This window comes from Euleptes europaea, chromosome 3 (assembly GCF_029931775.1).
Source record: "Euleptes europaea isolate rEulEur1 chromosome 3, rEulEur1.hap1, whole genome shotgun sequence".
NCBI lineage: Eukaryota > Metazoa > Chordata > Lepidosauria > Squamata > Sphaerodactylidae > Euleptes > Euleptes europaea.
This window is the reverse complement of record NC_079314.1, coordinates 12,040,328-12,052,408: the sequence shown is the minus strand read 5'-3', so window position 1 is coordinate 12,052,408 and position 12,081 is coordinate 12,040,328. Positions and strand designations below refer to the sequence as shown.

Sequence of the window (12,081 nt, the reverse complement as noted above, 5' to 3'; positions counted from 1 at the left end):
TATTAGGAGCAAAAGACAGGTTAGAGAACTGACTGTTCATAGACAGGTGAGGCTTGCAATGAGGAATCCTTGGCAGGTTACATGTTTAAAGCATTACAGGCTATAGAAGTAAACATGGCGAAGTGGCCTCGAGATAAGGAGTGCCCAGGAAGTTCCCAGGGAAGAAAGACTAAACAATAGTCCAGCATCTGCACGGCTAGCAAAACAGCAGAGAAGAAACTGTACACAGCATTCATAGGCATGAGAATCAGAGACTTGACATGAAGCCAAACACGGGCCCAACTCAGGTCAAGAGCCTGTACTCCTGGTAGAGAGTACATCCCGACACCTCTGTTCAATAGACAGGATATTTTTTCCTCCACCAGTTGACAGCCCTCGAGCATGTTGGGGCCCTTTTTGGATCCAGACTGTCAAGAAATTTGCCTTTCTGGCTGTTTCTTGGCCTTTCAAATTTTTGGTTCAGGCTTTTGGGTCTGGTCAAGTGGGAAATTAATGCCACTATTACTTGCACTTTAAAAGAGATAAAGGATGAGCCAGGCCCAGATGCAAGTGAAGAAATGGGCTTGAGATAGGGTTGCCACCCTCCAGGTGGCGGCTGGAGATCTCCTGCTGTTACAACTGATCGCCAGCCAATAGAGATCAGTTCACCTGGAGAAAATGGCCACTTTGGCAACTGGACTCTGTGCCATTGAAGTCCCTCCCCTCCCCAAACCCCATCCTCCTCTGACTCTGCCCCAAAACCTCCTGCGAATGGTGAAAAGGGACCTCGCAACCCTAGCCTTGGAGCTTCAAGGCCAGAGACTAGGTATGCCAACCTCCAGGTGGCGAGATACCAGGTGGTCACTCTGCCGTCACCCCGGCGAAGTGAGGGTCAGGCAACTGGCGTCAGAAGTGAGGGGAAGCCTGGTGGTGGAGGCGGCAACTGGAGCCGCTCTGCCATCACGCCAGCAAGGTGAGGAGAAACTGGGTGGAGGCAGCAGCGACAGCGTCGCTCTGCCATTGCCCCAGCAAGGTGAGGGGAAGCTGGAGGTGGGTGGAGGCGACGGATGGGAGAGGGGTTGGCCAAGTAGCTTCCTCCAGCCAGGAAGTCGTCTGGCCAGGAAGTTGACCTGGATATTAAATGCTCCGGCAAACTCTCACTTTTGCAGCACGTTTTAACTTTAAGTCAGGACATAACAAAAACAGGAAAACACAGGGAAGTATTGGTAGTGGGTGGGTCGAACACGCAGGCCGGAGACAGCTATGCATGTGGACTGACGAGAATCGCTACATGCCCGGGAGATTCACGGGACAAGATGGCCATGCGTTAATGGCCCATGTTGCTCGGTCTCTTGGCTGAAGGGTTAGCTTGGAGGGGCTGGTGATGCCTCATTACCCTTGGCAGTGAGCGTTCACTCCCAAGTATTGTGCCTTTTCCCATCATGAAAGGGTTTGACAAACTGCCATTTTCCCATGATGAAACACCATGGGGGTAGCAATGATGTCATTTTGGATGTATTAAAGAATGATCACAGAAAACCACAACATTGCAATGTGTTTTTAAATGCCACCACATCTTTCCCATTATAAATCCCCAATGCACTAAGTATTGATTTGGCTTTCCACTGGGGCAGGAATTCCCTCACTGAATCCGTTTTCTCACACAGCTAAATCTATATCATCAAAGAAAAGAGTTGTTTTGGCATATCTGACATTAAATTAACAATCTCTCTCTTTTCTTTCTTTGTTCAAGCAAAAAATCAAGACGAACCACTATGGGTGCTGCCATCTCAAGAGTAGTCGTAAGACAGGAATTGGAAAATATGAAGGCTGATTTGGAAAACAAAAGTCTTCAAGATGTGATAAAACAAAGTCAAGAAGACCTGAAGTTATTAGAAAACTCTGCTCTTGACATCGCCATCACAGGGGTTTCAGGGGCTGGTAAATCATCCCTTGTCAACGCCCTGCGAGGAATGACAGACTATGAAAAAGGTGCAGCTGAGACTGGGGAGGTGGAAACAACAACAGAGCCAAAGAAATATCCACATCCCACATTCTCAAAAGTTGCAATATGGGATCTACCAGGCATTGGGACATCTCAATTTGAAGCAAAGGAATACCTGAAGAAGGTGAATTTTAAGGAGTATGATTGTTTCATCATCGTTGCCTCAAATCGCTTCACTGAGAATGATGTCTTCCTGGCCCGTGAAATTCATAAAATGAGGAAGAAATTCTACTATGTGCGCACCAAAGTGGATGTCAGTATAGATTCTGAAAAAAGAAAACCAGACTTCAGTGAGGAGAAATGCCTGGAAGAGATTAGGAAGTACTGCTGTGATAATCTGAAAAAAGAAGGAGAATCTAATCCACAAGTTTTTCTCATCTCCAGATGGGATTTGAATATGTATGATTTTCCCTTCCTGCAAGTGACTTTGGAGAATGACTTGGATGGTCTCAAGAGAGAGGCTTTAATTCTGGCTATGCCAGCTTTCTCCAAAGAAGTCCTGAAGAAGAAAAAGGCTGCTGTGGAAGTCCATATCAGGAATGTAGCCCTTGTGTCTTGTGGCATTGGGGCCATTCCTGTCCCTGGCCTCTCTCTTGCCTGTGATCTTGGCATCTTGGTGGCAACCATGAGACATATCTGCAAGGTCTTTGGCTTGGATGAAGATTCCCTCCATAGACTTGCAAACCGGGTTGGCATACCTGTTGATGTCTTGAGATCAGCTATCAAAAAGTCTCCGATGGCCAGCCAAATCACCAAGGAATTTGTACTTGATCTGTTGACAAAGTCATTAGTGTGTGGAACACTGATGGCAGTCGAATTTGTTCTTGATTTTGTACCAGTGTTGGGCTCTCTAACTGGTGGAGGGCTTTCTTTTGTAACTACCTTCTACATCCTGGAGAACTTTCTGTATGATGTTGCGGAAGATGCTGAGAACGTCCGGGCAAAAGCTGCAGAGTTCCAACCTGAGTTAAGTGCCAAGAAACACACAGAGTGAGCAGATTGAAGCAAACAGTATATGAATTTCATGCAAAGACAAGGAAACAAAATCTAAGACCAGATTCTAGATATCATACCCCTGATTGATGTCCTGGTTGGTGAAACTGGATCTTTGGGTACCACATCTGGCCTTCTGAGAAGCTTTCTGAAAAAAATGAAATTGTTTAGAATGTTGAAGAAAAGCTGCTGAACATTTAGAATCACAAAGTATCCCTCCAGAAAGAAAAGAGGAAGCACCAAATGTATGAATGATGCTCAAGACCAAAATATTGGAAAGGAAACTGGATTTCAATTTTTGACTTCAGGAAGCCTTCAGAAACGGATAAATTGCTCCTCAATGAGAAGATGTTGTCAAGCTCCTCTCAAAGACAAGTCTCCCACCACTATTGATCCCCCTCAGCAATGGATCACCACCACAGGGAAGATTCAGTGTGCTTTTGGAAATTACAATATGAGCACTGGTGGAACATCAGTTCCCCATTTTTAGGTCTTGGTTCTCCATTTCTCTCTTTTCCTCCTAATTTCTTAAATTTTAATTTTTGTTTGAATTTTTTCTTCTCTCTCTCATTTCTTCTCCATCTATGTCTTGTTTTTGCCTTATTAACTCCTTTCTACCAAATTCCAACCTACTCAATTAACAACCTACACAACCAGACCCCTAAGAGTTAGATATGAATGTGCTTGGGGTTTAGCTTCATTTTAACTAGGTGGGCTGGAGGGCACTGGGAGTTGGCTTGAGCTCTACAGCAATTTGGCTATTTGGTATTTTGTTATTTGTTTTTATTTACTTGCACTCTTTTTCCAGAAGAGCATCCAACATTTCCTCTTTCCACCATGTCTTGAAATGTCCTGGGTGATCAGTTGGTGAAATTATCATCCTTAGCCTTTGAAACCTCCAATAATACTGTATCTCCATATTAATACTGCATCTATAATACTTCTGCTCATCTTATGCATTGTATTCTGCAGCAGCTAGTCATTTCATTCATGTAACCATATGCTAGTTTGTCCTTATTTCAGTTTAGTCTTTTCATCATTTCATTTATTCTGCTTTGCATATTTGACTTGGCTAGACATTTCGTTTAATCTCTTAATCTAAATTGTGCTGTAATAAACCAGTATAATTTGTTTCAGTTAAACTCCAGAGTCCAGGTCTTCTCACTTGTTCACCACTGGGTGACAATAAAGGAACCAGACTTACACCAGTCATGAAAGAAGATTTGGATTCACCCAATGGTAGGAATGCTCTACAACACACACACACACACACACACACACACACACACACACACACACACACACACACACACATGTTCCTTTGCATACTCTCATGTTGCAGCTGGGTACAGAGACCCAGCCTGGAGTTACCACCATTGCTACAATCCTCTTGTTTGCAATTGGTAAAGCTGCCCCGAATTTTCCAGTACATGTAGCTGAGAGGTACAAGTAGGATTGCCAACTCTGGCTCATGGAGGTTCATGAAGATTTAAGAGGGTAGGCGCCTGGGGAGAGGGAAGTTTGGGGAGGAATCTGGGGAAGGTGGAACTCAGTGAGGGATGTGATATCACTTTGTGATTCACATCCTGTGAAGCCACTTCCAAGTCAATGGTCAAGTTCTCCAACACCTCCTTCCTCTGAGGTCACTTGCCCCACTGGGGTGTGCATTTTGCTATGTGTGTGTTAAGGGCCGTCAAATTGCTTCTAACTCATGGTAACCTAAATTAGACCTCCCAACCCAGACCTGGCAACCCTAGCAAGGGATCACCTCCCTCTAAAAGCACCCTCACTGCTCCTCAAGCTTCAGGGAGTGAACATCTTCTCTGCGCAGGACCTTATATGCTCTCTGTCAACCGCAACTGGCTTCTTCTTTTCCCTCCATTTCTCCCCATCTCAATAATAAAGCTCAGAGAGTGCTTGGGAACTGCAGACCTAAGCCCATGTCCAGGTGGTGGCAGGAGTTGCCCATGTCCAGGTGGTGGCTGGAGATCTCCCACTATTACAACTGATCTCCAGGCAACAAAGATCAGTTCTCCTGGAGAAAATTGCTGCTTTGGCAATTGGACTCTATGGCAATGAAGCCCCTGCCCTCCCCAAACCCTGCCCTCCTCAGGCTCTGCTCCAAAAATCTCCAGGTATTTCCCAACCTGGCTTGGGCAATGATATCAACCCCACAGACAGGCAAAGATGGAGGTAACCAAGAGGCATGTGCTAACGTGGCCATCCCCCCTCCAATTTTTCTCTTAAAAAATTGTTATAAACAGAATCACAATTACAGAATCCAACGTTGACAGTTTCAGGTGGGTAGCTGTATTGGTCTGCAGTCAAAGAGCTAGGTTCGAGTCCAGTAGCACCTTAGAGAACCAACAAGATTTACAGGGTATAAGCTCTTAAGAGTCAGCGGGGTATAGTGGTTAAGAGCAGCAGACTCTAGTCTGGAGAACCAAGTTTGATTCCCACTCATCTACATGCAGCCTGCTGGGAGACCTTGGGCCAGTCACATTTCTCTCATAAAGCTCTCAGCCCCACCTACCTCACAAAGTTCCTGTTGTTGGGGGCGGGGCGGAGGAAGGGATGGTAAGCCACATCGAGAAAAGCAGAGTATAAAAACCAACACTTCCTCTTCCTCCTCCTCCTCCTCCTCTCAAAAGCTTATATCCTGAAGAAGGGAGTTTTCATTCTCAAAAGCTTATAGGCCAAAAATCTTGTAGGTCTTTAAGGTGCTACTTGAACCTAGAATTCAATGTATTATACCTATGTAAGGGAATGAATTTAAAACACACAAAAAGAAGTGAGGAAATTCACTGACACACAACATATCTAAATCAGGTACATATTACATTTGGAGTTCATAAAATTAATTAATTTCTGCCCCATTTGTTCAAAGGATTCTAGTCCATGCAAGAATTACAGCCCAGTTCCATTACACCAGTGCCTCACCAGAGGCAGCTCCACTGGTCAGCATCATGTGCTTGCCTAACAGAGGAGAGAAATCTAAAGAAAAGATCCTGTAAAAATGTGAAGAAAACATTGTGCAGCAGAGTGGGCAGCAATTGCCCTGGAGCCCATGGTAGCCCTGCTGACACCACCAGTCAGAAGGCAATGTGATAATATGTCCTGGCTCACTTCCCACCCAGTCTGTCCCAGGACTTCCCAGCCAGCTAGGGTTGCCAGGTCCCTCTTTGCCACCGGTGGGAGGTTTTTAGGGCTGAGCCCGAGGAGGGCGGCATTTGGGGAGGGGAGGAACTTCAATGCCTTTGAGTCCAATTGCCATTTTCTCCAGGTGAACTGGTCTCTATCGGCTGTAGATCAGTTGTAATAGCAGGAGATCTCCAGCTAGTAACTGGAGGTTAGCAAACAAGAAGACAGCAACAGAGAGCCAAACAATAATAACAAAGAGCTAGTGGTATTAATTTATCATATCCACTTAATTAAACAACATAGAAGCACAGGGTGGGGGAGGAGTGCATGGAGAACTCCATCTTGTTCGCGGGGAAACCATCTTGTTTGGGGACGGAGCTGTTAGAAGCCCTATCTGACAGCCTGAGATCCCGGAGAGCCACAGCTGGTCTGACTAGACAATACTGACTTAGATTGGCAAGGGTCTAGTTCGGTATAAGGCAGCTTCATGTATCAATGTGCTTTGTAACATTTTTGAGGAGGGGCTGTGGCTCAGGGGTAGAGCATCTGCTTGGCATGCTGAAGGCCCCAGGTTCGATCCCAGGCATCTCCAGCTGAAAGGACCAGAACAGTAGGTGACAATAAAGACCTTATCTTGAGATCTGCTGCCAGTCTGAGTATGGAATACTCACCTTGGTGGACCAACAGTCTGACTCAATATAAGGCAGCTTCATGTGCTCATGTGTCTTTTATGTCTAAATCTAGAAAGCCTAATGGCTGGCTGGCTGGCTGGCTGGCTGGCTGGCTGGCTGGCTGGCTGGCTGGCTGGCTGGCTGGCTTGCAAGCAAGCAAGCAAGCAAGCAAGCAAGCAAGCAAGCAAGCAAGCAAGAAAGAAAGAAAGAAAAAGAAAGAAAGAAAACTTGGGAATCCAGGCCATATAATGGGTCAAACTGACAATCGGCAGCATCCCTATATCCCAGGTAAAACCTGGACAACCGGACAACTTTACTCCCTGCAATCTCTTGTGGTAAAAGGGGAAGTGTCACTTTAATAGAATCAGAATCCCAAGAGAGCTGGGAAACCGTTGGAGGTGAGTTGAACTCAGTTTCTTTGTGTTCAACGTCAGTTAAGAAAACAAGATGAGGGTATTTCTCAAAAAGCTTATGAACATAACTTGCTTTTGAAGGTAACAGTTCATCTCCCAAACTCCTCCTGTTGGGCATTTGTATGGAGAGACAGCAGAAAAGGCTAAGCACAAATAAGTAATAATATCCCCCCCTTTGGCTTCTCCGTCTTTCATCTGATGGAGCCACCACCTGCCCCCTTCACCTTCTCCCCACAAGCCTCTCTCACCCCGCTGCTACTTCTCCAGCAGTTACCTTGGTCAAAAAAAACCTTCACCCAATCCCACTTCCTTCCACTGTCATCAGAGGATTGATGTCTGCTCCTGCATCACACATTCAAGGTAATCTAGGGGTGCAGATAGATGGCTGTTGGCCCAAGGGTAAGTTACCCAGCTTGTTCATGACCTGTGACTTGAGTAAGCCTGTGACTTGTGACGAGACAAGGAGAGTTTAAAATTTTGGGAAGTGGGAGGGAATTTTAACTTGGCGTAAGCGGAGCCAACTTTTTGGTCTGCTAGGTTCCTCTGGCTGAAAATGAACCTTTGTACATTGACAAGCTTTTCAGCTGGCTTTGCTATTCTGAAAGGACCATTGACAAAGAAAACAAGGCCTCCGTCGTGAGTGCAGAGTAGAATTTTGAACTCACCCTCCCTGTAACTTGAAGAAACTAGATATAATGAATGTGTCAATACTCGCTTGTGTCTAATCGGATGAGATATTTTTTTCTTTTCCAGTTCTTCCCTAGGAATGCTGTGATGTCATTAAAAACTATAAAGCTTGTATGCATAATGAGCTCATTAGAACTTGCCTGTGTTTAAGTGGCTTACCGTGCATTCCTGAGATTTTCACCGAATCTCATTAGGAGGCGGTGTGACCTCCTCGCCAGCGTAAGTGCGTCCAATCACGCATTAGGACGCACTTACGCTGGCGGGGAGGGCATTTCCGCCGCCGCCCGAGCACTGCGGAGCCGTACCTCTCTCCTCCGCTGGACAACCTCTCCGTGGTGCGGGCCATGGTGCACAATTGCTGCGCCAGCATGGGGGGCATTCCTGGAGCGGGGCGGGAGGAGGAGCTGCCAGTCGGCGGCTTCCTATCCCCGTTCACCACTTTACGCCGGTGGCAGGAACAGAGTTGCTGCGCCTGCTTTTTAGCAGGCCCAGCCTTGCTGTTTTCAGTGGGGCGAAAGGCCCCGTTAAACTAACAAAAAAAAAGGCCATGAAATGGCTTTTTTTTTTTTGTTTAACGGCGAACGGCGTTAGGAGATGGCTCGCCTGTGCCTTCTCCCCGCCGTTCCCGTATGCCACTTCTCAGGAATGGGCGGTTCGACGAGGTAAACTTCTTAGCTTGAGATTTTAGTAAAGGGTTACTTTAGTGGCTTTATTTTGTTTGGAGTGAATAATTGGGCTACTCTTGTTGGAAACTGCAATAAATTCCCCTTCAGAAGCAACATTTTTCTTGCTGCTGGGAAGGATGTGGGGGATTTCCAGCTCCCTATGTACTTACATGGACCCCGTGGTAAGTTACCACATTGGATGTTGTTACAGATCCAGAGAAATTGCCTCTTCAGAGAGAGCTTTAACATCAGCTCTCACACTGTCCGCCGCCATGGAGACTCTCCTAAGACTTTTCTTCTTCTCTTTGCTTCTTGCTACAGGTAAGGAGGGGGTGCGTAGACCATTGGAGAAGTCTTCTGATGACTTCTCTTGGGTCATATCCCACTGTTATCGTTTGAGTAGCATGGAAACAAGATGGCTGAAGTTCCCAAGGTCACCAGAAAGTTGGAAGAAAGTGATCCTCTCTCTTCCTGTCTCCTTCCTAATCCCCTTCTCAAAACCCACGATGCTTCTGATTTAGCCTTCCTGTGGTTAGCCCTAACTGGAAAGAACCCTAATTATGGACACCTGCATTTGCTTATCTCTTATCCCCTGTGCCTGTCACTGTCCACCCTGACTGCCTTAACATCCTCCCTGTCTGCCTCCTTGTCCTTCCTGTCAGCCTCATTGTCCTCCCTGTCTGCCTTTGTTCCCTGCGCTCACATAAGGCCATTGATGACAGGGATTTCCCCCCTCCATGATACATCATAATCAATGTGTATTGACATAATAATAACAGCAAATAATAATTATAATAATAATTTATTACTATTAGCTGATGAGGAGGAGGAGGAGTAGGAGGAGGAAGAGGAGGAGGATGCAAGGGAGAGAGAGCAGAACCAAACTGTAAACACTGAAAGCAGACCCCTACCACTGCCATGGAGCTGCATATCACTAATCTGTGCTTGATCTGCAGTTGGGGAGTTCCAGCGTTCCATTGGGAGAAACCACTGACAGCATCAAGAAAAATCTAGCAGTCGTAAGAGAGATAGCAGTGCCTCTTATGCATAATATAATGCAACCAAATGCCAAATCCCTGTAATAGAGAGGGTTTTATCTTAAATGAGAAGCAGGAAATTTGGCCAGGTTGAGGGAAAACACTAGACTGCAGTGAAGATAAGCAAAGCATTCAGTGGCTGGACCCTGCAGGAGGATAGCCAGTGTGGTGTGGTGGTTAAGAGTGTCTTGACTAGGAGCTGGGAGACTCAGGTTCGAATCCCCACTGTGCCCTGAAACTCACTGCCAGTGGCCTGGGGCCAGCCATTCCCTCTCAGACTAGCCTACCTCCACAGTGCAGTTGGGAAGACAAAAGCGAAAGAGGGAAGAATGATGTACTACATGCTGCTCTTTCTTTTCTGTCTCCAGGCACTTTTCTGGAGTGTGAAATTTGTTCTAGCCCCGGCGGTAGCTGTAGCGGGAAGACAGAACTCTGCAACTCTGACAAAGACACCTGTGCCGTCATCTCTATTGAGAATTCTCTAGGTGGGTATGAGGGACCACGAACCAGGTCAGGGTGGTGGACCAGATCCAGGCAAGGCAGTTTACTGACTGGATGGAGATTTACTTGGGTGCTGGACTGGGGAGGCTTGCTTCAGGTTCCCCACGATCTGGGTCAGACCATTTGCAGCCTCCTATGACATTGTCCTCTCATGAGCCCCAATTTGTATTAGTCTTGCTACTCTACATCTCCATTTGCAGTGCAACTGGGACAATTCAAGGGTCAAGTGGGGTTTTCTCCAGCATCACACTGATCCTAAATGTGCCCCCCACCCTATTCTCCATAGAATGAAATGAAAATGTCAAGTGGAAGCATCTCCTCTTGCAAAATATCCAGGTGGGCAAGTGCAGGAGTGTCAAACATAAGGCCCTCGGGTCAGATCTGGCCCTTTGAGAGCTCTTATCTGGTCTGTGAGCCAGCCAAGGCAGCCACACACACACCTCAATCTGGGCTGGAGAGGCATGGCTCGGCCCCCACGAAGTGGCATTTATATCAGATCCAGCCCTTGTAACAACTGAATTCGACATCCCTGGGCTAGTGGTTTAGGGTTAGGGTTAGGGTTAGGAAGACAGTGTTGGTAGCTAGATTAACGGTCTCCACAAGTTCAGCTATCCTCCTTTAAGGCTGAAGATAGAAGTAAGAGTCTGTAGAAGTGAGGGATGAATGACCTTCTGTTGGATATAAAATTTGCTTCATCAGACTGAGTGCTTGACTGGGGACTGGACTGTCATTTTCTTTACAACTATTTATTCCCAGCCCAGTTCTGATAACTGATCTTGTGTTGATCTCTGTATGATATTATCCTTCCCATTTTCATCCACACGCATGACTGATTTACAAAAAGGGGGTGATACCCTATCCTATACAAGTCTATTCATTGGTAGATTCCAATCAGTTCAATAGGACTAACTCCCAGATAAGGGAGCATGGGATTGTGGCTGTCATGTAAAGTTTTCATCAAATGTTCCCCTCCTTCCTCATTAGGCTCAGCCCTAACATTCAGGAACTTTTTTCCTTCTGTTGGGTTCTAAGAAGAGTAGGGTCGATTCTTAAAGCCAGCAAGGTGTAGTGGTTAAGAGCAATGGACTGTAATTTGGAGAACTGGCTTTGATTCCCCTCTCCACATGAAGCCTGCTGGGTGACCTTGGGCTAGTCACCATTCTCTTAGAGCTCTCTCAGCACCACCTACGTCACAAGGGAGAGGAAGGGAAGGAGATTGTATGCCGGTTTGATTCTCCATAAATGGTAGAGAAAGTCGGCATATAAAAACCAAGTCTTCTTCTCCTTCTTCTTAAAGTATATGACACAGTGGATGCAGGGAAAGGGCTTAAGGCCCTCCCTAGAGGTGTGTGCTCCTACAGAAGTGGTCAATTGCTATTCGTTGCTATGGGAGAATGGACAGCACTGAACTTGTGGACTCAATATTGATTCAAAAAAGGAAGCCACAGCCCTCAATTTGCAAGATCTGAGCAAGGCTGTCAAAGACAGGACATTTTGGAGGATATTGATTCATAGGGTGGCCATGAGTCAGAAGCGACTTGATGGCACTTAACGCACACATACACACACACTTGTGGACAGAGTCTCTGCCCATCTCTATCCAGGTGTAGTCCTTGAGCAAGTTCTCTGAGGGATCCTTGCAACACCCCAGTCCTCCCTCCCTTCCCACCTGCTACAGTGACAGTCATTTTGTCAGTCACGAAGGAAACCTCTTGCTTTCCATTGCCTCTGCAGAAGACTCCATGGTCCAGATGATAGCGAAAGACTGTGAATCTTCTGAGGCTTGTATGACTCCTGGGAAGTCCATGAATATGGGGAATGGAAAAACCATACAGTCTTACTCCACCTGTTGCATTGAGGATTCCTGTGCAATGGAGCACCCGAGGTGTAGGTGTCATGTTGTATTTATTTATTTATTGTTTCCCCTCACCCCACCCCACCTCTTGTGTTGTCCTTTGATCCATTTTCTGGTGAAGCTCGTTCTGTGGG

The 12,081-nt window shown here is 46.3% G+C and overlaps 1 protein-coding gene across 1 annotated transcript; it reads left to right on the top strand.

The window, feature by feature from the left end:
* The first annotated feature begins 1,754 nt into the window (after positions 1–1,754).
* LOC130474654 (interferon-inducible GTPase 5-like) lies at positions 1,755–2,978 on the top strand. Its single transcript, XM_056846345.1, has one exon. The coding sequence runs from the start codon at positions 1,755–1,757 to the stop codon at positions 2,976–2,978; it is 1,224 nt and encodes a 407-aa protein (XP_056702323.1).
* Positions 2,979–12,081: the final 9,103 nt, after the last annotated feature.

Coding starts and splice junctions, on each gene's coding strand:
- LOC130474654 (XM_056846345.1), top strand. CDS start 1,755: ATGGGTGCTGCCATCTCAAGAGTAGTCGTAAGACAGGAATTGGAAAAT.